This window comes from Nothoprocta perdicaria, unplaced genomic scaffold (genome assembly GCF_003342845.1).
Source record: "Nothoprocta perdicaria isolate Ctin4 unplaced genomic scaffold, notPer1 scaffold_57, whole genome shotgun sequence".
Lineage (NCBI taxonomy): Eukaryota > Metazoa > Chordata > Aves > Tinamiformes > Tinamidae > Nothoprocta > Nothoprocta perdicaria.
Genome location: NW_020455832.1, coordinates 897,644 through 918,610, shown reverse-complemented (window position 1 = coordinate 918,610; position 20,967 = coordinate 897,644). Strand labels below are relative to the sequence as shown.

The window sequence follows — 20,967 nt, the reverse complement described above, 5'->3', positions numbered from 1 at the left end:
GCTATCAGCTACTCCTCCCAGTTTGGTATCGTCGGCAAACTTGCTGAGGGAGCACTCCAGCCCTTCAGCCCAGGATGCTGAGGAAGAGGAAAGGGTTGCAAAGGCCAGGCCTAGGGAGTTCAGAGGTTAATGTGTTATTAGAAAATGAAGTATAAGAGTAAAGGAGAGGGATGCAGCTCCATGGCAAAGCTGAAGAGGACTGAGCACAGCAGCAGGGGCCATACTACATGACGGCAACGAGAAGGAGCACAGTTTGGACCTGRCTTCCCTTTGGGTGCACAAGAACGAGTAACAACTGAAATGCACTTCAGGATAAGGAGGTAAAAAGGGCGTGGGTTGTTCCAGATGTGTCATCTGACGGACAACATACTTGGCAGAAGAAGAAGAAGAAAAAAAGCTGTCAGCTTCATCTGCCTTGAAAAGTATTAAACAATTAAAGGTGTAAAAATTTTGAACGAAAACCATATAGGTTAATACAGTGAAAAACAATACAAAACAAAGCAATGATCAGGAACACAGGTATTTGACAACAGATGCCACATTCTCCCTTTTTGCCCCTCTCCACCGCGCTCCCAGTGTTTTAAGAAGCTAAATAGTTTCCTCAGTGTAAGAGCATTATATATTTATACCAAAGATGCCAAGAAATACATTGCCAGAACTGTGCTATGGGCTTCATCATGGACCAAAAGCTGCACTRCTTACAAGACAAACAACATATGACACAAAGCTACCACTCTTTCCACTTTGGCAGCATCCTCAAGTTTGTTTGCAAACAGTACTGTGCTGCAATGAATGTCTAAAGCAGATGGCCAGGGCCAACAAAACTGTAGAAACCTACAGAAGGCTCAAAGATGATTTTCTACAACAGTTGTCAAAGATTATCAGTTGAGCTAGGAGGAGACACGAATTAGCGGTTCCATTGAGAGAAAACTCTATTAAACATATCTTACACTAGCAGTAGTCAAGCTGGTCAATGTGGATGCACACAGCTACAGACTGTCTGCAGTAGTTTGAGAAGTAGGGATGCCCCAGGACAACTTGGAGCAGGAAATAAACGGATGAAGCTGTATTTGACACAGAATGTGGATAAACTACTGCAAAATCCACAAAAGGATAAACCTAGCAATACAATGTAGGGGTTATTTTTTTTCTCCCCAAATGACAGGGTCACAGAACGATAAAGGTTGGAAGGGACCTCTGGAGATCCTTTAGTCCAACCCTACTGCACAAGCAGGGTGCCTACAACACACTGCACAGGACTGTGTACAGGCAGGTTTTCATTATCTCCAGAGGACACTCCACAGCCTCTCTGGGCAACCTGCTCCAGCGCTCTATCACCCTCACAGCCAATACGTTTTTCCTCAATTTCAGGGGGAACTTCCTGTGTTTTGGTTTGAGCCCATTGCCTCTTGTCCTATCACTGGGGACCACTGAAGAGAGTCTGAACCCATCATCCTGACATCCTCTGTTCAAGTATTTGTACACACTGATAAGATCCCTCCCTCTCAGTCATGTCTTCCCTAGGCTGARGAGGCCCAGCTCTCTCAGCCTCTCCTCAGAGGACAGATGTTCCAGCCCCCTAATCACTTTGTAGCCCTGAGCTGGACTCTCCAGTATTTCCATGTTCCTCTTGTACCGGGCAGCCCAGCACTGGGCACATATGTGGCCTGAGGAGACGGACAGCATCTCCTCCTTCCACCTGCTGGTAACACAGGCCCCAGTGCAGGCCAAGGCAGCACTGACCTTCTGGGCCACAGGGACACATCACTGGCTCACGGTCACTGCAGCCCACCAGGACTCCCAGGTCCTGGAGAAAACTGCAAAGCACAAGTTCAAGGAGATCGTGCAGTTTAGATTAACTACAATTTGCCCCTATTTCAAGTTTAAAGCTTGCAGCAATTGAATGTATTGAAACAGTGTGCTACTACATCCATATAGATATATCCAAAGTTCAAGATACAGTAATAAATATGGTTTTAAATAAAGTCTTCACCCTTTACAACTATGTGTTCTGCTGTATCAGGCCAAAGGTCAACCTAGCCAAATAAAATACAATCCTCACTGTAAACTAGACTAGCCTGTTTAGAATATTCTAAAGTGTTAACTTCCCATAGATATCCCTTCTGTGGATCATAAAAATAATTTATCAGCTTAGACAAGAATAAGTTCAGTTAGTTAAAGTGTTAGTTATCTTTAGTAAACAAGTCTGTTCTGGTTAGTCTGCACTAATCACACTGTCACTTGAGCTAAGACTTGAGTAATTTTTGAATTATTTCTGTTTAAGAATTTCATATATGAGTTCTCACAATTTGTCATCTTGTCGGCTTCCTGTTGTGTTGAAACAAAAATGCGTAAGTTGATATTCAGCTTGCCTTGCAGAAGTAGTGCCTGGGCTAGAGGGAGGGGGAAGAAAGTGTGTTATATTAAAAATTATATACATATATATATATATAAGGAAGACTGCAGTCAGACAAGACAGGCTTCAGTGATTTAACAACTCCCTGCCTGTCACGGGGGCAAATCCTGCTCCCTTTCACACATGGTCACAAACCTCCTCAGCTCTCCCATCTTGTTTTGGCACTTGTCTAACTCTTTGCTCAAGTGATTCCTCATGGCAATCCAGGGAAATATTAAGCCACGAAGAAAAGCAGAGAGCTTTCTGTCTTATTAGCAGGTYGACTGGCTCGCTACGGGACTAGAGAAGAATCAAAGGCAGCACAAGAAAGGGACAAGAGCCTGGCCTGCTGCTTGTTGCATYGCAAACTCCTACATCAGTTTAGCTTTCTTGTTTATCTGAAACTAAAGCACTACTTGCATTTCATTATGCTAATTTTAACATAGTGTATTGTGCAGGTTTATGGCTTCTTGCAGGTATATGAGCTTATGACTTTAGTAAAAATTCTTCTTTAATTTGCAGTTAAATATATTCATAAAATAAAAACTGAAAGTAAAGTTTGCGGCTGTGCTCCCCCTACCCTGCCCAGCACAAACATACCTGTGTATGCAACAAGTGCAGAATGATGCTATTAGCTCCACATGTTGCTTATATTATGCAAAATCTTCTCTCTGTAAGTTCTACTGCCCTTTTTAAAATTCTTTATAAAAGAAAAGTTTAATGAATTAAACCATGCATATGTTTTAAGTACTACACCAAAAAAGGCACCTAATTGGGGGGGGTTGTATGTGTCCTTATATATACACATTTCTGTATTAGTAATTTTATTAAATAATGTCAACAAAACCACCTTCCCTTCCATAGTCTTGTACTTCAATACTTATTATCATAGAAATGATAATTTCTATAAAGTCACAGTTTAAGCACTGAATTGCTAAACTTAGCATTAAAGGCAGGTACCAACTGTTTGCACAAGTCTTTAAAATTGTCTTGCAGACTTGACACAGAGTCACAGGAAAAAAAAACAATATTGTTTCTTAGAAAAGCAATCCTAAGTATTCCAAAAGCCATCTCAACACTTCATAGTACCCGAAAGAAGAGTYAGTATACTAAGTTCTGTCTTATACAGACACACAGATCAAAAAATGACTACAACAAACCTGATACAGCATTAATTCTGTATCTTTAGAAACAGAGGGGAAATAACTCGAGATCAGAAAAAATCATTAATAATGTAGAAAAAGAAAACAAATCCAACAAMTACAGACAATGACTCAAGGGTTTCTTGTTTGTTTTTTTTTAACTTTCCCAATGCTTTAATCACAAATAGCACCACCTTGTTACAGACTCRGGGCCTATTAGGCTCCATGCAGCCAGTGAGAGTCTTGGCTTGCAGACCCTGCGCAGGCCCAGAGTCAACCTCAAACAAACACATTCCATCACTTTTAACAGAGAGGAGAAGTTTGGTTAAAAAAAAATCTAGCACAGATTGCCTCCTTAACCCCCTGAAATGAAATACACATTAGTCAAAATATTTGTGAGATTTCACTTTGCTTGATGCAGCARAGGCAGATTTTCTTCACCACTGATTAGGGATTCCTCATTTAACTGCAGTGGAATTGCTAAAGTAAATATGCAAAGGAAACAGTGCTAGCAGTGACTACAAGGGAAGCATGGTTTAGTGACTGAGAGCTAATAAACACCTTCTAGCTTCAGAAGCAGCATCTTAGAAGGTTATCACATCAATTAAAGAATTCAGAATTTGAATTCTGAAAGAAAAATTGAATTCAGAAAGAAAAAATGGTATTAAAATCCTTTTGACTGTGTCTTTTTGGCATGCCCAGGGCACCTCAGCCATACAGACTACCTCATTCTTTCAGTTTACTCGGGTTAAGTCTGTTCACCTGAGTCATTGAGGGACCCAATCACTTAAGACAAGCCCAGTCACCAGGCAGCTTCAGAGTTACTTGAGCTAACAGGAGAGAAGCAAAAAATGGATTGAATTTACTACTATAAACAATATCTATCATGGATTTCATAAATAAAAAAAAAAGAAACTTTTGGAATTAAACCGTGTAAGTTTAAGATCAAAGCTAACAGTCCTAAGCAGGGATACAACAACTGTGACTACCCTGTAAYTACAAAGGACTCTGTTCAAAAGTGACAAAGATTTTCAGAAATAATACATTTCCTCAAAGCGCAAACAGTCAAGATGTCCATTTCACCATCAAAACATGAAGAATATTAAGTAAAAAGTTGAATTAGTCACTCAGCTGAGCAATTAAAACTCAACTGAACTCAGCCACTCAACTGAGCAATTAATAGCCCGAAAAAGTAAGTTTTCTTGGCAGATGGCCAAGACCTGCTTTGTGTCCCAGGGAAAGCTACAGCTTTTCTGGCTCTGGCCCCCGTGCGCACTGGCAGCACAGAACCCACTAGCAAACGGCAGCGGGCACAGCAGGGCAGAGGTGTCCTCTGGGCCCTGAAAAATCCTCAGCTATTCCCCCCTACCACCAGTAAGAAGGGCTGCTGAGGAAGAAAAGATCATTACCCCAGGGTTACAGAGAATCAACTTTGCTCTTTTCAGAGTATTTTCTGCACATGTAAACTGCAATTCAGTAGCAACCACTACAGAAATTCATAAAAACATGTCATTAAGGTCAAAAGCTATCTTCGAGCAATATGGAGAAGCATGGTCAAAGTTTCCAGGCTTTTCTAGGTAAAGAAGTGCAATATCCCTAGCACTGTAAGGGCAGAAAATAATCAAACACTCACTTTTTTATTTCCCGGAGGAGCATTCGAATGAGGATAGCCTGCAGTGGTTCAATCATTAGTTTTCTCCACATATCAAGGGCTAGCTGTCAGGACACAACACCACAAGCGCATATTAACAACAAATACACATTATAAAAAACAAACAAACAAAAATTTGTGATTTAAAATCCAAGACATCAAATGTCCTTTTCCCCTCCTTTAAAAATTCCTTTGTTTGCAAACAGTTCCCTGCCCCCAAATCTGCCAATCTTTTATCTACTTTCTATTAAAATTATGCGGAGATCTCAAGGATAGACTCACTCCGTATCGCCACCAATATCGCTAAAAAGAAATACAATAAAACAGGAGCAAAGTGACCATAAGAAACATGTCCCGGGCAGCTGCTAAGAGGTCTAAAAGACATAAGAGCCATTATATGCAAGGCACATAAAAGATCTCTAAACTCAGTATTGCATAGCCTAGGCAAAGGCATTGGCAAGCTAATATCATGACTTGAATCAAATTCAAATAACCTTCACTAGGAATTTTAGATGAATAGTGATGGTGACCCTGGCCTGGGAGTATCTCGAAGTATCAAGTGAGCTTGAAGACTTCAAACTCTTGTGGGTAAAGTAATTGCTCTCAAAACATGTCATTTTAATAAACTCTTGGATTCTAACTGTTCAGAAGTTTCCTCAACAAGTCGGTCCAAGCCTGATTTAAAGTTCAAAGGGGATAAGAGACCCCCACAATGAACAAAAAAAAACACAAAAAACCTTACGAGTCATCAGCAGACTGGGAGAAACACAGAATAGGTTGAAAATGAACAGGAACACTAGTGCTAAGCAAACTCTGACAGAGCTAGCAGCCCCTTGGCTACAAATTGTGAAGCACAGTATTTTCAAAGTATGTTTTAACTTGAAGCAGGAACTAACTGCAGACAAGGCATCAAATCCCCTTTCTTTGTTAATGGGAAACAAACTTGCTCTGTCCCTCTGAACTATCCAGCATCCATGCTAAAACAGAGTGCACAGATGGGACGGAGGTAGAGCTGACTCAACGACCTAAGCAGCAGGTCCAAAGAGGAGGAAGACTTGCTTCTAGATCAAAAGACAGATGATGTTATGAAACCAAAGCTGTCTGCGAAGTGATTTCCAGCCTCTTGCTGCCTAGAGAGATAGGAGAAAGGATAGAGGGAAAGTTTCCCTAACTAGGGCAGCAGGAACTCACCCAGGGGGGAGCTCCAAGAGCAGTTAATTCTGCAGAAAAAGAACTGTCACTTTTTGTGCCTGTGAGGTTAAGGGGTTGACCTCAGGTRGTTTCATTCTGCAATATGGTTGTTTAAATGTGGTCTCTTGACATGGATTTCTCACACGTCTGCCAGTTTGTAACAGCTCAAGTTGCCTGTTGTAATTTTCTTGTCAAGTAAACTACAGCCAGACCAATCCTACAATGAGATATACCAACTCAAAAGCCTTTTTTTATCTTTGTAGGGGAACTGACCCTTACTGCTCCACTCAGACTGATGATACAGAAGAGCACAATTTCATCCAAGATCCAGAACATTTTGCCCCATGATGTATTTAAAAAAAAGACTTTTGTAAAAGGCTGTTCACAAACTCAAAAAGCAGTACAGAAAGTTCCTGTTTCTCTAAAAGGCTCCATCATCACATGTGCCATTGATAACAATGCTGCTCATGAAAAAAAACAACTTGTCTAGCTCAGAGATCTCTAAGCTTTTCTCTGAAATTAAGAGGATGAGAAAAATCTCTCAGTCCTACAGTGATGCCCCAGTGCTCCAGTCAACTCCAGCTGTAGGGGAGGCACTGCAGCCACTATAGAGGTACCCAGGAGCGTAGGCAGAACCTCACACTGACCACAGCCTGGAGTCTGTCAGCCCAAGAGACCCAGAGGGCATTCCCCAGTGCTCCTCACAACGGCAGGGAGGGAATTGTGTGTTTCATATCCTACAAGTGGGTGTTTTCACTTGTTGTTAGATGAAATACATTGTGATGGGTTCTGGTAAAACCATAAAGCCAGCTAGCCTTTATCTGTGACAGAAATTTTTTAGATATGGGGGGAAAATACTCAGAAAAGCTGAGATGTCAGGTCTACTACTTGTTCTTCTCTAGAAGACATATCCTTGGCCACAGAGCTATGGCCAAAAAGGAAGCTGCTACCGTGATCATTTGGCGCTATCTCAGACTTTAGTAGCACACTCAAATGGGGAGGATTCACTGATACATCAGCATCACCCAGCCCTGAGAACAAACTCCAAACTGGTCCCAGCCCCCAAAGCAACTGAACTAACAGGGTCACTGGCACTGAGCCAAGAGCTGCATCACACAACTGTGGGGACATATTCAACTAGATTTCAGTCTGAGCAGATGATAAATATGCTTTACGACATTTTGAAGACACTACAAATGGTGCAGCAATATGCACAGATGTTTCCTTGTGCATCTCTTTCTGCTTCTAACTAAAGGGAGCAGAGATCTGCTTACACTGATGAAACCCAAGAGCTGTGAGAACAGTGACCGCTGACAGGTCAAGTTTAACACTGGGGGTAGGCGGTAGGGAGTACAGACCAGCTTTCCAGACCTCAAGAGAGAGCTGTTCATTTCCCTTTAGGGAAAAGAGCAAACAGAGAGGAAAGGAAAACACGATACACCATTATAGGTGATGCTGGAATAAGATATAATCTCTAGTAGCAATGTGCATACACACAGACACAAAGGTAACAGACATACAGACAAGTATTCAAAAGAAAACTTTCTATTTAACTGCATTCTTGATTCGGGTTTTGTTCYGATTCAGACTGAAGAGTTGTTTTCAAAATCTGCTTATGTATACTCTCAATTCTTTTCATTTCAAAAACAATCTTTTCTTTTACTGTAAAATTGCCTTTTCATTTTACTCCCTTATTATTGTAATTTCACAACTACTGTTGTACCATAAAGTAAATAAATAAGCCTCACTTATGCATATCTAAAATGCATATAGTGGTGTGCCAAAATATTTCATTTGGGATCTTCTCTTTCCCCAGATATTTAAAAGTGAACTTCAGCTTTACAACTTAATATTAGCTACAACAGTTCTCAACACTCGCTTGCCTCAAATTATTTTTATTTAAAATTACATATATAAAAATATTAACTATATAAAATTATTTTATATATTTAAATGAAACTTAAACCCACAGATGATCCTTAAATCCATAAAATATCTATTCTCTTTCCTCCATAGTCTCAAACTGAGTTGCTACAATACAGGTACAAAACAGTTTGCGCTGGAAGATGCAACACACAGTACTGCAGCAGGCCCTAATTTTTGAAAAAAAAAAGTTGTTATAAACTTTCATATCAAGAAATATAAATCTAAAAAGAGTATTTTAAATATTTTACAGGTTTCCAGAAAGATAACACCTTGCAAGACATGTTCTAGATGACAGTGTCATGTGGTAAGCCAGCAGTTTTTGCAAAATAGTATCTAGTATCACATCTTGAAATACTGTTCTCCAATTTCTGGACTTGTTTAAATTTTTCCCACACAAATCTCACAACATATTTCTCCCCATCTAAATCGTAATCGGATTTTCTGAGGGATTCATGGCTTGTATCTTCTACTATGTTTATTTACCTATTCAGATTCTGTGAAATAGAAAAATCAAAATTGGGACAGAAAAAGTAAAGCAGAGGGAGCACAGCAGAACACGGTTTCTATCCACCGCTACTCTCAGAGACACCTACCTCTCCTATTTCCATCAGTGGTTCATTCATATCCACCCCTCCATAGCCATACTGAAGATCAGCTTCAGTCAATTTGTTCTTCTTAATAAACTGTGTGTTGAGGTACCTACCAAAATAAAGACATTCTAATTAAAAAACATTAAAAAAAATCAATTTAAGTCCAGAATTGCAGAATATCTTCTGCAGCACAACAGATAACCTTTTTTAAACTAATACCATTGCTATCTTTAGAAAACTCTGAAAATACAGATGAGCTTGATATGTGATGTAATACATACATTATGATCTTATATTATATTAAAACATTACTAGTAATTGAGAAATTAAACTTTGAGCAACTCTTTTGTAGGCAAATAACATACTCGTAGAAGAATTCACCTTTCAACATGCTCGCCCATATTATTCATCCACGCATATGCAAAACAGTTGCTAAAATTCCAAGCAATAATTTGTTTTTAACCGTAGAAAAAAGTTCCTGTTGCTTACATTAGAAGTATTTTCCTCTATCTGTATTGTTTATTTTTTGCCTTTTCCTCAAACGAAGACACCACTGGCTTTACATGAGGCACAACAATACATGCAACTATTGTTTCACCATTCCACAGAAACCAGAAGCAATCATTCAGATCCAAAGCTAAGAATGCATTTTCTGCTGGACAGGGAGAATGTATTTTCTGCTGGGTGGGTTCACAMAACCCTCCCTGTTTAACTCATTCATCTTCAGTTTCTCAAATGGGAACTCTTACAATGATTAAAATAAAATGCAATGATTATCAAAAATATTTGAAAATTTTGTTTTATTACAACAAAAGACAACACACGGCCCAGTGATTCAGAACCCAGAATGAAAGACCTGCAGAATAAATTAACTCATACTGTGTTTCTTTTACTACCAGTATCCAGAATTACACTCTCAACACTCAAGTAGGAGTTAAACTATTTTCTTAACAAAGACAAACTCAAAGCACTCCAAGAGAAGCTAACCGAATCTTCCAGGAGTACGGGGCAGAAAATCCATTGAGGAAAAACTTCTGCCATTTTGAGGTGAAATCCTTGTTTCAGAGACCTTGTCTAGTCAATTCGAAGATTAACTAAGCCTTACACGAGACATTCACCTACTGAACGGATCTGTGCAATCCAAAAACAGCATCAATTTTCATATCAGTTTGTTAGTTATGATCTGTCGCTCAGTTCAGCGTAACTGCAACTAGCAGACAGTTGCACTTTGAGTTTTAATAAGAAATTACAACATTAGTTTCATACACAGTTATATATAAGAAATGTCACAAATGTACTCTTTTGGAATTTACTACTGAATGTGTTTGTTTTTTCAAGTGATATAAAGCCCCTTCTAATTATCAGTATTCTTTTAAAACAAATAACCAACCTTCAGATTGAAATGCTTTTCCTCTCTTAAATTTGTAAGACCAGTTTTTACAACCATGTTTACAATACTTGTTATATTAATGCTTAAAGTCCATCACTGAGGACTGAATTTTTTAAAAATTCAAATCTGATTAGCATCAAAGATTACTGAAATGCCTTAAGAGAGTCAGACTTCAGAGGCCACTCCAAACTGGTGATATCTGAACATTTTGRGAGGAAGGCAAGGCAAGGAAGAAAAAAGCCCTATAGGGATCGGCGAACTTGAACGATTTGAGGACAGCAGAGTCAAAAGAACGAAGGGCTGTGACAGCGCTGTGGTGGCAGAGCAGAGCACTGCTCCCAACCTACTCCCAGGCACACAGAGAACCTCAGGGTGCTCTGTGGCCATGGGCAAAGCTGGTGCTCCGGCCCTCGGCCTGGCGCTCCGCGGCCCCGCGCGGTCGGGACACAGGCCAGGCCAGCGTCACCCTCAGGGCCTGTGGTCACTTGCAAAAAGCCAGTCACGTCACAGGGAAAAACAGCATTTCGGCTGCTCTGTTCAAGCCAATTTCACTCCTGACAGATATTAAAAAGTTCAGAGTTCAGAAGAGTGACACAAGGCAACACAAGCTCCACTTCCAAGTGGAATACCAAAGGAATGCTCCATCTCAACTATCAATATCAGGAAAATGCCCAGTATAGAACTACTTTTATGGACATTTTTTTCAGATTCAGGACTTGGTAACTCAACAAACTAAAACTGCAAGTTCTTTGACAAGGAATTTGGGAAATAAAATGAAAACATTCATTTAACAAGCAGAATACCAGATAATTCTCAGCACRGAGTACCAGTTTACATGGTAATTTTCATGTATTTGGCATCTAGATCAGCTGAGGTGTAATTCAGCCACAAGCTACCGTTCTAAACATAGAAACCACATTCCCAAAACAACATCTGTACAACACAACAGCCCACAACAACCTTGTGGATACAAACTTTGCAAAATCTTGTCAGAACGATCAGAAGGATTTTTTTTTAAACAGTTAATTTGATTCTAACGATTTGAATTATGCATAGTTGGGTAAGAAATAAATATTGGTAGGAGTAACACAAAAATTTTGAAATTTTGTTTGAATAACACTAAGACCCTACCCACTTCAAGACAGCTCCTTCTTATTTTTGTTCTCTACAATAAACCTCAAACAACTTATCTCCTTTGTCTTAAACTGTTCACTGATATGATAGCACATCACAACACGACAAAGCATGTTTCTAGAAACACTTTTTAAAAAAAAGGCAACAAAAAGGGGTACCACCCTTCTATTCTGATTTTCTCCTGGTTTGAAAGTTCTCCAAAAATAAGGAAGAAACTTTTTGGTAACCTTCTTCTGTTTATTTTAAATCTTCCTTCTACATAGGGAGACTTTGACATAAATTTTGATAACATATTTTGTTTGTCTTTAAGCAACATCTCCTAGGGCAACAAAAATATTCCATAAAAGTAAAAAATCTTAACAGACAGTGCAATTTTATATATTATCAATTGTTAGTTTCTCTAGATTATGAAGGAAAAAAACAACAAAACAAAAACAGTGAACAGTTAAAAGGTTCTATTTTGAGTTTAAAGCAATACACCAACACTACAGTTTATGTATAAAAATGGCCACTATAACAWTCTGCTACCTATATAATTGTTTGCTAGGTGGATCTTCAAAACAACWCATCAATGCAGTTCTTAGCAGACAAAAAGGTTTTTTCCTCAGTGCTTCATGTTAAGAAATTTATACCAAAATCAAACTGCTAATAATTTGTAGAAGTGCTGCAAGTGTCTAGATGCAGAAATGAAGACCTATTCTAACAACATCATTTCACACTCCAATGCGCAGGAGCCAACAAAACACAACAACTATTAACTAACTACCCAGGACTAGTTATGAGTCAGGTTTCAAAAGCATCCAGTTTGTTTTCCAAGGTTTTTTCCCCCCTCAACTACCACTTTCACAATTACATGGGTCTGAAAGGCACAGAAGGCACAGGCAATTACTAACTATGTGACAAAGCTATAGACAYGTCACAGTATAAGTATCAGCCATTTTATTCATGCTTTTAATAATCTGCTTGTGCATTAATATGCATATATACAAGCACATTAAAAGATAAAAAATTCTTTCCATTTTTGCAAAATCTCTTAAGACAAAAAGAAGATTATTAAAAATGTCAAAGTCTATGAGTTACTTCAAGAAGTTTTTAGATGACCTAATTCAAGGGAAAAAAAAAAAAAAAGAGAGAAAAATCAAAAGGTTCATGGCTTACTTTCTTCAACTCAGAGTAAAAAGAACTGTGGGGGGAAGCAGTCCTTCGCTTAAGACCTGAACACGTCTGTATACAGAAAGAGGAGGGGAAGGAGAGAGAAGCAGCACGCTTGTGCTTCTTCCTAGCTAGGTTTTATTCCTGAGAGCTGTAACTGCCAAAGCACATCCCAATGTCCCCATGTTTGGGAGAGTTATTAACTGAAGGTACTTCAAGGTACTGAAAAAGAGGATCAAATTAGTGACCGCTTAAAYAAGCTAAGCCTAACTAAGCCTCATGACAGCAGATGGGGCTTAAGTGAGTGTCCTGAGGGAGCTATGAAATTCCAGTGAAGAACAAACACACACTTGGAAAGACTGAAACAGTCAGGAAGCAGCCAACGGCTGCCTAAATTTAAGCACTGCACCTGTCTTGAGAAGGAAAAGGGAACAACTCATCTCTCTTCCAGGAGAGCCCTCCTGGAAGCCACTGCTACTAACAAGAACGACAAGCGAGCAACCGAGAACAGCTGCCAGACCCAGAAAATTTTCAGAACAGGAACAAGGAGGAAGTTTCACTCCCTCTCCAATCCCTGCAGCTCAAACATTCACCTGAGAAGAACGGACCCCAAGAGCGAATATCGCCTTCTGGAAGAAGGGAGCACATGTTTGCCAAGATACCATCCGAGACTTGAAGCCAACGTGCTGATTCAGCTGCACACTGCAGTACAGGGCCAGCCTTAGAGTCAGTGTTGTAAACTGCTTCAATGATGAGATGGTTTCCACCAATAAATCAGGCACTGCAGCATCAGATACAACAGAGTGGTTTGTATGAACCATGACAGGACAACAGCAATCTCACCTTGGGTAATTACTTCAGTGGTAGGCAGCAGTGCCCAAGACACTTGCTGGAGGCACTTCTTTTCCTCATATTCTGCTACCATAACTACACTCTCCAGACCTGGGGCACATTCAGCTACTATTCTCTTTAAACAACATTTGTGGACCTGAAGTGTAGACCATTTTAATAATTTCAGAAGTTCAATAATTCATTTGCAAGGCTTACCTGTACAAACAGTCCATATAGTCTGCTCCTTTGCTGTATTCTTCCCAGTATCTGTGATACATAACCAGGACTTGTTCTTCAGATTCCAGAACTCTCTGGGAAGGAAGCGACASACACACACACTCCCTAAGATTAGTATTAAAATAATATACCTCTACGTAGAAAGTTTATACTTATAAAGTGAAAAGGATTACTGTTTTGCAGTAACAAGCAAAGATTCAAAATCAAGACCTTCACCTGACTTTTAACCACTTTGAAAATAATGTCATTGCACTGACCTGAAAGCAGACTAAAAGTTTGCTATGGAGTTTTGATATGCCAACTACAGTAGCAAAAATTATTTTGCATTTTAAATGAATTAAAGAGATTGCTCTTTTATTTTATACTTGTCTCTACAGGAGTACTTTTGGAAGAGCATGAAAAAGGATGTCTCATATCCTCATACCATGCTGGCTCAGGTAATCATTTCCTGGTTGTTACAGACCAATTTTAAGGCCATGTAGCCACACGCACACTAGACTCGGTGCCTCACTTCAGCTATAAACACCTCCAAGTCAGTATAGCTTACTGGTTGGGACAAGCTCTTACAGCTATGAAGAATCCTGGCAATAAAACAAATTAAATAAAGAATAGATATGYGCAAATATATATATTAACAAATGTAAACCTGTCTCAAGTTCTGTAATTCCATCCCCATATCTTTTGGAGTTTAAACTAATTATCATGTAAGCAGTTGCTGCTGTACTAAACTTTTCAATGTATATTCATGTACACAGAAATAAATTAAACATTTTGGATTCAAACAAATTAGAATGATTCRTGGAGGAGGATGAGATTCTAGGAATTTCATCACAGTTCTCTAGCGTGTGTTTTAAAAATTCCATCCCAAAAAACAAAGCCTTGGCAAAATTTACCTACTAGAGGAAAGCTCAGGGACGAGACAGAATCACGAGTCCTTTCCTCTGCAGCACCTTTCACCAAGGTTTTCCACCACAATCTCACACAACAGCAGCGGAGAGCCAAGCCGAGGGGGACACGGGCTTTCCRCTGCTTCCTACAGCTTCTACCTGTGCTTGTGCTGCCCAGCTATTCCCAGGGAGATTATTCAGCGCAGCAAATAAGCTGAGAGGCACTTGCCAACTGGGTTACCTGACAGGTTAGTGAATGATTTAGTTGGGGGGAAGGTGCCACCTTCCAGTATAATGTCCCACTGAGGTGCTCAGTCTGTCTTATGGGACAAATGGATACCTACATTCAAAGAACAACAAATTGGCAGCAGCATCCAGCAGAGTCTGAAATTCCTCATTCCCTGTCCAGACATCAGAGACAGGCATCTTATACTTCAGTAAGAAGAGAACTAGATTTAAATCAAGGAGCCACTATTCATCATTCCTATATACACAACATGAAGAATCATGATTCAGGTTGAAATCAGTCTTAGGTGATAACACAGAAGTTAATTCACAGCTGTATAGGTACATAGCTACTGCTAATGGCTCTGACAGTATTTTATCTATTTTTCCTCTCTCCCAACCATTTTTGTCAGTTCACTTTCCTCTTCAGAAATTGTGTTTAGTAGAGCATATTTAGGTGGTTTCCAAGACATTAAAGTGGGTACATGTACACCTTAACAAAAGGCTAATGACAATTTTGAGGACACTCTGAAAACTGAGACATTTCTGCAACCTTTTTGGTTACAAGCATTTAAAATGCGTAACAGAATGATTTTTCTTAGCCTATAYACACATACACAACCTTCTGGACACTCATCTGTGACTCAGGATCATAAAATTTGTACTTCAACCACACAACCACAACACACAAAGACTCTCCCAAAAGCCAAGAAATGTCAAACAATATCCCCATGTAGAGCAGKAACTACACAGGTTACCTTGTGCAAATGGCGAACATGATTTTCCAAAAAAATTTTAGTCTCAGTATAAAGCCTCTCTCCAAGAGGTTCAGGATAGGCCACACACAAAGCATAAATGTCTCTGGGCTAAAAGTCAAGGTTTATATATACACACTTAAAACATGAAAATATATCAAACATTTAACTTCTTTCTCCACATTTTAGTAGAATTCAAGTGAAACACAAAGGATAAAACATTTTTTTTTTGAGATTTAAGACGATGTATGAAGAATCGAAATTTTTCAGATTCAATCATCAGTAAGTCCGAATTTTTTTCTGGATAACAGAAAAACATAGCTATTAAAAGTAAGCGTAACTAGGTTAGCAGCGTGATCAGTGAAGTGGGGAGCAGAGAAAACCCGAAGGGAAGCCAGTGCCAAGGTTCTTCCCCACAGRCCCACAACAATCTGTCGCCTCCCCCTGACTTCCCATAGAAGTTTTATGGGACCGTTCTCAAAGCGAGGTGACCCCAACTGGGGTGTGGGGATCCAAGTACTTGGTTTCATTTCTTAATGTTTACCAAACTAAAAACACCATGCTTATACGTTTGAATCTATGCATCACACAAAAGTAGTCACATGGAATATAATGATCTAATAGAGCTTCTCTTAAAAAAAAAAAAAAAAAAGTAACTGAAAGACAACAAAATCTTCTTTCCTCCAGGACATCTTAACAAATGTGTCTGTCTAAAACGAACTAAAGGACATGAGGTCATTTGCTTATTCTGTAGAATAATGTCAAGCTTTTTTTGCACACCTTTTCCTGAAAGTGCTGCTCAAAATTGAGAAAACACTGATTCAGGACAACTAGATGGGGTGAAAAAACAAACAAACAAACCCCAAACCCCACCAATCCTGCTCCCCCTCCCCCMAAATCCTTTGGCAACTGGAATCTCAGGCAGAGCCAACAACTGGAGCCTGATCTTTAGTGGAATTATTTTGTTCCGAGGGCTCTGTATCGGATTTCTGCTCAGCACGTCAAGCGAGCAGCACCTCTCCAAGAGGCGCCCCGGAACACGCTGCGCGCAGGAAGCTCCCAGCCTGGACCRGCTTGTTCATTAACTGTGTCTTTGGGTCCAGGTCTAAAAATTAAGGAGGTCAAAGACACATCCCTGGGTCAAACCTTGAGTGTGCCCACTCTTGCCCACCCCCAAATGTTGTGAATCCCATAACAGAATCTTTAGTAGAAAATTACTGTTTAATAACTGAAAATTTACTTGATAGACTTAAATCAAAGGGGGTTGTTCTGTTCCTCTGTCCCTGGTAAGAACCCTCTACTGTTCAATAAGGTATCTTTGATGGTGAAATCTATCTGCCCGCTCAGTTCAGCCCCCTGACCTGCAGGCTGAGACTAGTTCAAAGAAGCTGAAGCACAACTGATGCTTAGGGGCCTTTGCTCTGTGTTGAAGGATGCGAGGACAAAAATCTTGTGCAATTTAAGTGCTCTGGTAGCTGCTATTTGGAGGGCATTAGGCAGCAGTGTAAAACTCAATCCATTTTAAACTAGCGGAAGAAGGATTAATGTTGATCAGCAACAGAATGCTATATTCAAGGCCCTAAATGATCACAATTTTTGCTCTAAAGGTTAAAAAAGAAAAAAAAGATTCAAGCTAAAGCCACATATGAACAGAAGGCTTTGGAGAGGTCCAGAGCATCTGCAGAATTTCTGCGATTGTCACATCCATCTCCCATGGCACTAGCACCCACCTGAGGACTGCAGTTCAGGAAGCCTGAGGACTCAGGGTCAGGGGGAAGAATCAGGCTCATGCCCTTCCCTTTAGATTCATTCCCATCTTCAATACACACGTTAACAAATGCACCGTTCATAAATTCCCAATTCCTGTCTTGTAAACTAGAGGTAGAAGGCAGGGAAAGAGGCTTGTGGGGGTGGGAGTTAACAAAAGGCTATAAACACCCTGCATATGTTTCCATATATATGTATACACACATATATTTACATAAATGTTTGCAGCACTGACCGCCCTGCCTTTACACCACAGCCCACGTACCCTTCTACACTGTTTATGCAGTTACGTGGTTGGTGGAACAATCGCTTCAACAGCTGGAAACAAACAAACAAGAGAACAGCAGCGGGATCCTGAGGTCTCTCCTGTTCAAGAAAGTTCGAGTACTAGTTCTTTTATATACTGTTAAGTTCCTTTTGGCAAGCAGTAACCTAGCTTGATCAGCCTCTCAAAGAGCATTCCCTTACCTGCCAAATAGTTAGAAGCAAAAGGCCTAGGAGTTATTCAAGGTATTCCTAAGAACCAAATTTAGAGTAACATCTCAAATAGAGGGATATAATTGTCACTCATTTACTGGACAATGAAGCAACTCCAGAAACATTTATTTCTGCAGAGAATCAGAGAGTAAATCTGAAGGTCAAAGGTAGCTCAAGATGACTCAGTGTTTAAATAAAGTGACATACGATCTTGCGAGCGATCTTTTCCAGCAGATTTTAACACTACACGGTTGGGGTTTCCAGCTCATTGGCTTCTTAGCATTTCAAGCAGGAGATACAGGTTATGTTTAACAATAAAATTATCATCGAGTTATAAAGAGAACCCTGCAGTCAAGTTGCAGGGAAGTACAGAAGCAAGGACCAATTCCAGCTGTTGAATTTGCACACTAGAAGCATYCCCCCCTAAAATACCTTAATACTCTGGGTGATCTCAGTAGTCTCAAAAACAAACAAAAACAAGCAAGCAAAAAAGCCAGCAGAGACTTGTTGCAATGGACTCCTGTAGACTGAATCAGGGCTCTCTGTTTTATCTTTTAGTTTATTTTCATGTCATTTTTACACTACAGAGAGATGACACAGATTAAATACTATAACAATTTTTTTTTTTACAAGTTAGTTCACTGAATAGATGGTTCAAATTATTTTTTTGCCTTTTGGTTGTGCTTATTCACTTACTTTTCTTCTTCGCATGAAGCCTGATCTATGGAAAGCCCTGATACATACACCAATGTTTAAAAACAGATCATTCCAGTTAACTGCAATTTAGCAGAGAATGCAAAGCCATTAAAAGCAAGAATATATATTTTAGCAAGACCTAGCATTTTAATTAATACTTCAGGTTCTTATTTTTGAGAAGAAAAAAAAGAAAAAGCTTCTACACCAGCTGTACAGGAAAGCTACCACTTTCAAAAAGCTGTTGGCTACTTAGCTAACATTAAAACATAACTTCATTGAAACAAGCAGAAGTACTAAACACCCAAGCTGGAAGTCCTAGTCCCACCAGCTCCTCAGGCCATTCTGCCTCAGAGGATACAGAAACAGTCAGCAGCCTTTTGGAGGAAGATGTGTCTGCAAGATGCTAGATAAGGTGCTAATAGTGCCGCCTTCCCAGGAAGAAAGCTAAGAGATAAACAGGAGAGTATTAAGAATTATATTCMAAATGATTCCTGCAAGTCTGCTTCTTGAGCCTGCTTTTCATAAGTGCTCTCTTACTCATTTTGAGCAACTAAAGTCAGTCCCAGAAGAAAATCAACAGCAGACTGGGGTATAAAGCTTTCATGAAAGAATTTAAGTGGAACAATATGACAAGAATATCACCAGCAAACTCTCATTTGACTATTATTTTGAATTGAAAATCCATTTAGGTGCTCTTCTTAAAACTGCTACAGTTTTAAACTCTAAAAGTTAAAAACTGTCTACTGCGGTCTTCAAAAAGTGATCAAGAACTGCCTAGAAAGGACAAATTGAGCTACAGAACAATCTGTGACCACAAAACACACACCTCTAACTAACCCAAACAATCTGCAAGTTGTGGTTGTTTGAACCTGACTTGGAGAGGAAGAGATGACTTTCTGGCATTCAGAAAATAGTTATAAAGTTTTAAAATGAAAGAGACACTTGGGAGGTTATTGGGCCATTGCACAAAGCTCCACACAGACTGCTATCAACTTAGTATTTTGGGTTTATATATACACACACACACACACACACACACACACTCAAGCCAGAGGCACACGGAGAATCAATTCTGAGGAAAGGGTAACACATTCAGAAAGAGAAGTGATTTTACAGTCTAGCTCCTAACGACAAAACAAACTCATACTGTAATAATCACATACGAGAAACTTCTCAAAAGCTCCTTTTTCTCAACCCAGAAAAAAAAATGAATATTTAAGTTTAATATCTAAGTTTAAATTGTTCTTCCATCAATAATCAGTCAGATTTCTGAGGAACATCTGAGAAGCCTCCCCAAATGCTCCGATTACACAGTGCTGTATGAGCTTATAAAGGCAGAGACACCAGGGCAAGTGGGTTAGAACTGTTACATATTTTAAAAGTTTGCTCAGACTTAAAACCTCTTGATACAAATCCACTTGAAATGTAAAATGCAAGCTCTCAATCACAATAATACCAATTGGAATGGCTAGGATGTAAACAGCAAGGCAAGCAGAATATAAGGAGTTTCCCGTACCTATTTTTGTAAGTAGTTATAGCACCACATAAATATTAACCCWACTGAAAGCAAGCAAACCTCAGACTGGTTTGCTTTCTATTGCCACAGTGATTTTGCATACAGAAAACTTTTGACTCCTGGGACCGGCATCAGATACAACCTTACAAAGGGCTTCTGACCCCTGCAACTGTTACATAACACAGGCCTCTGTATGCCCCACGTACACAAACACCCCGCGTAAGATTTTCACTGGAAGGATACGAGAAGCGGTCATTCCATGTTGCTCTCTCAACATAATCCAACATAACAACAGCTTTAATGGTTGTTAGCAGTTTGTTCCATGTTTCATCAAAGTCAACTACGCGTGGTTTCAGGGACATTGTGGGGCTATAGTGTTAATCTGAAGAAAAATCAAACATGTCAGTCAACATCACGAGACAATTAAACCAGTAACTTTTAATTTTTCATTTAAACTTTGTACTCTGTTGTGACACAATGGCATAGCAACATGAAGAAGGTAAAATGTTAAATTCACAAGCCTTATTTTTAATCCTGCATAACATAACATTAAAGTAGCACAAATAGTCGATAACATAAAACATATTTCTCTAACAAAATTGTGCCCAGTGAAGTTAATCCCCACATATTTAACGGTGCCAGGTGAGGAAAGTGAATTTGTCTTATCTGGAGGATAAAGGGTGGAAAGCACTTCAGTTTGGGCACTGAGAATCTGGGGCAGGAACACACTGAATGKATTACATCTGTATACTTATTATTATATATAGGTATACATTAGTATACTTATATTACTGCATATACTGCCAGTTTGTACCCCCTGTTCACCTCAAACTTTCAAGAAAAATTTGAGGTGTTATATTAAAAAAAAACGCAAAACGCAGAAGTTTTGATCAAAATGATGAAAACACCTCTAAACACTGTGCCACGCAGAGCCCTTGCAGCTCATCACACTGTGCAGCAACCAAATGGAGCAAGCCTTTCAAACACGGCATAGCTTGAAAACAC

At 39.5% G+C, this 20,967-nt stretch overlaps 1 protein-coding gene across 1 annotated transcript in view; it reads right to left on the bottom strand.

Annotated features, from left to right (window-relative positions):
* CUL2 (cullin 2) overlaps window positions 1-20,372 on the bottom strand; it is a 42,034-nt gene extending 21,662 nt beyond the window's left edge. Inside the window, exons 1-5 of the mRNA XM_026048789.1 lie at window positions 20,206-20,372; window positions 15,510-15,612; window positions 13,619-13,713; window positions 8,899-9,004; window positions 5,171-5,253 (exon numbers count right to left, since the gene is read on the bottom strand). Of these exons, the coding sequence (XP_025904574.1) occupies window positions 5,171-5,253; window positions 8,899-9,004; window positions 13,619-13,713; window positions 15,510-15,612; window positions 20,206-20,324 (506 nt within the window). The 5' untranslated portion in view covers window positions 20,325-20,372. The remainder of the gene's footprint in view (window positions 1-5,170; window positions 5,254-8,898; window positions 9,005-13,618; window positions 13,714-15,509; window positions 15,613-20,205) is intronic.
* Between the last annotated feature and the right edge of the window lie 595 nt (window positions 20,373-20,967).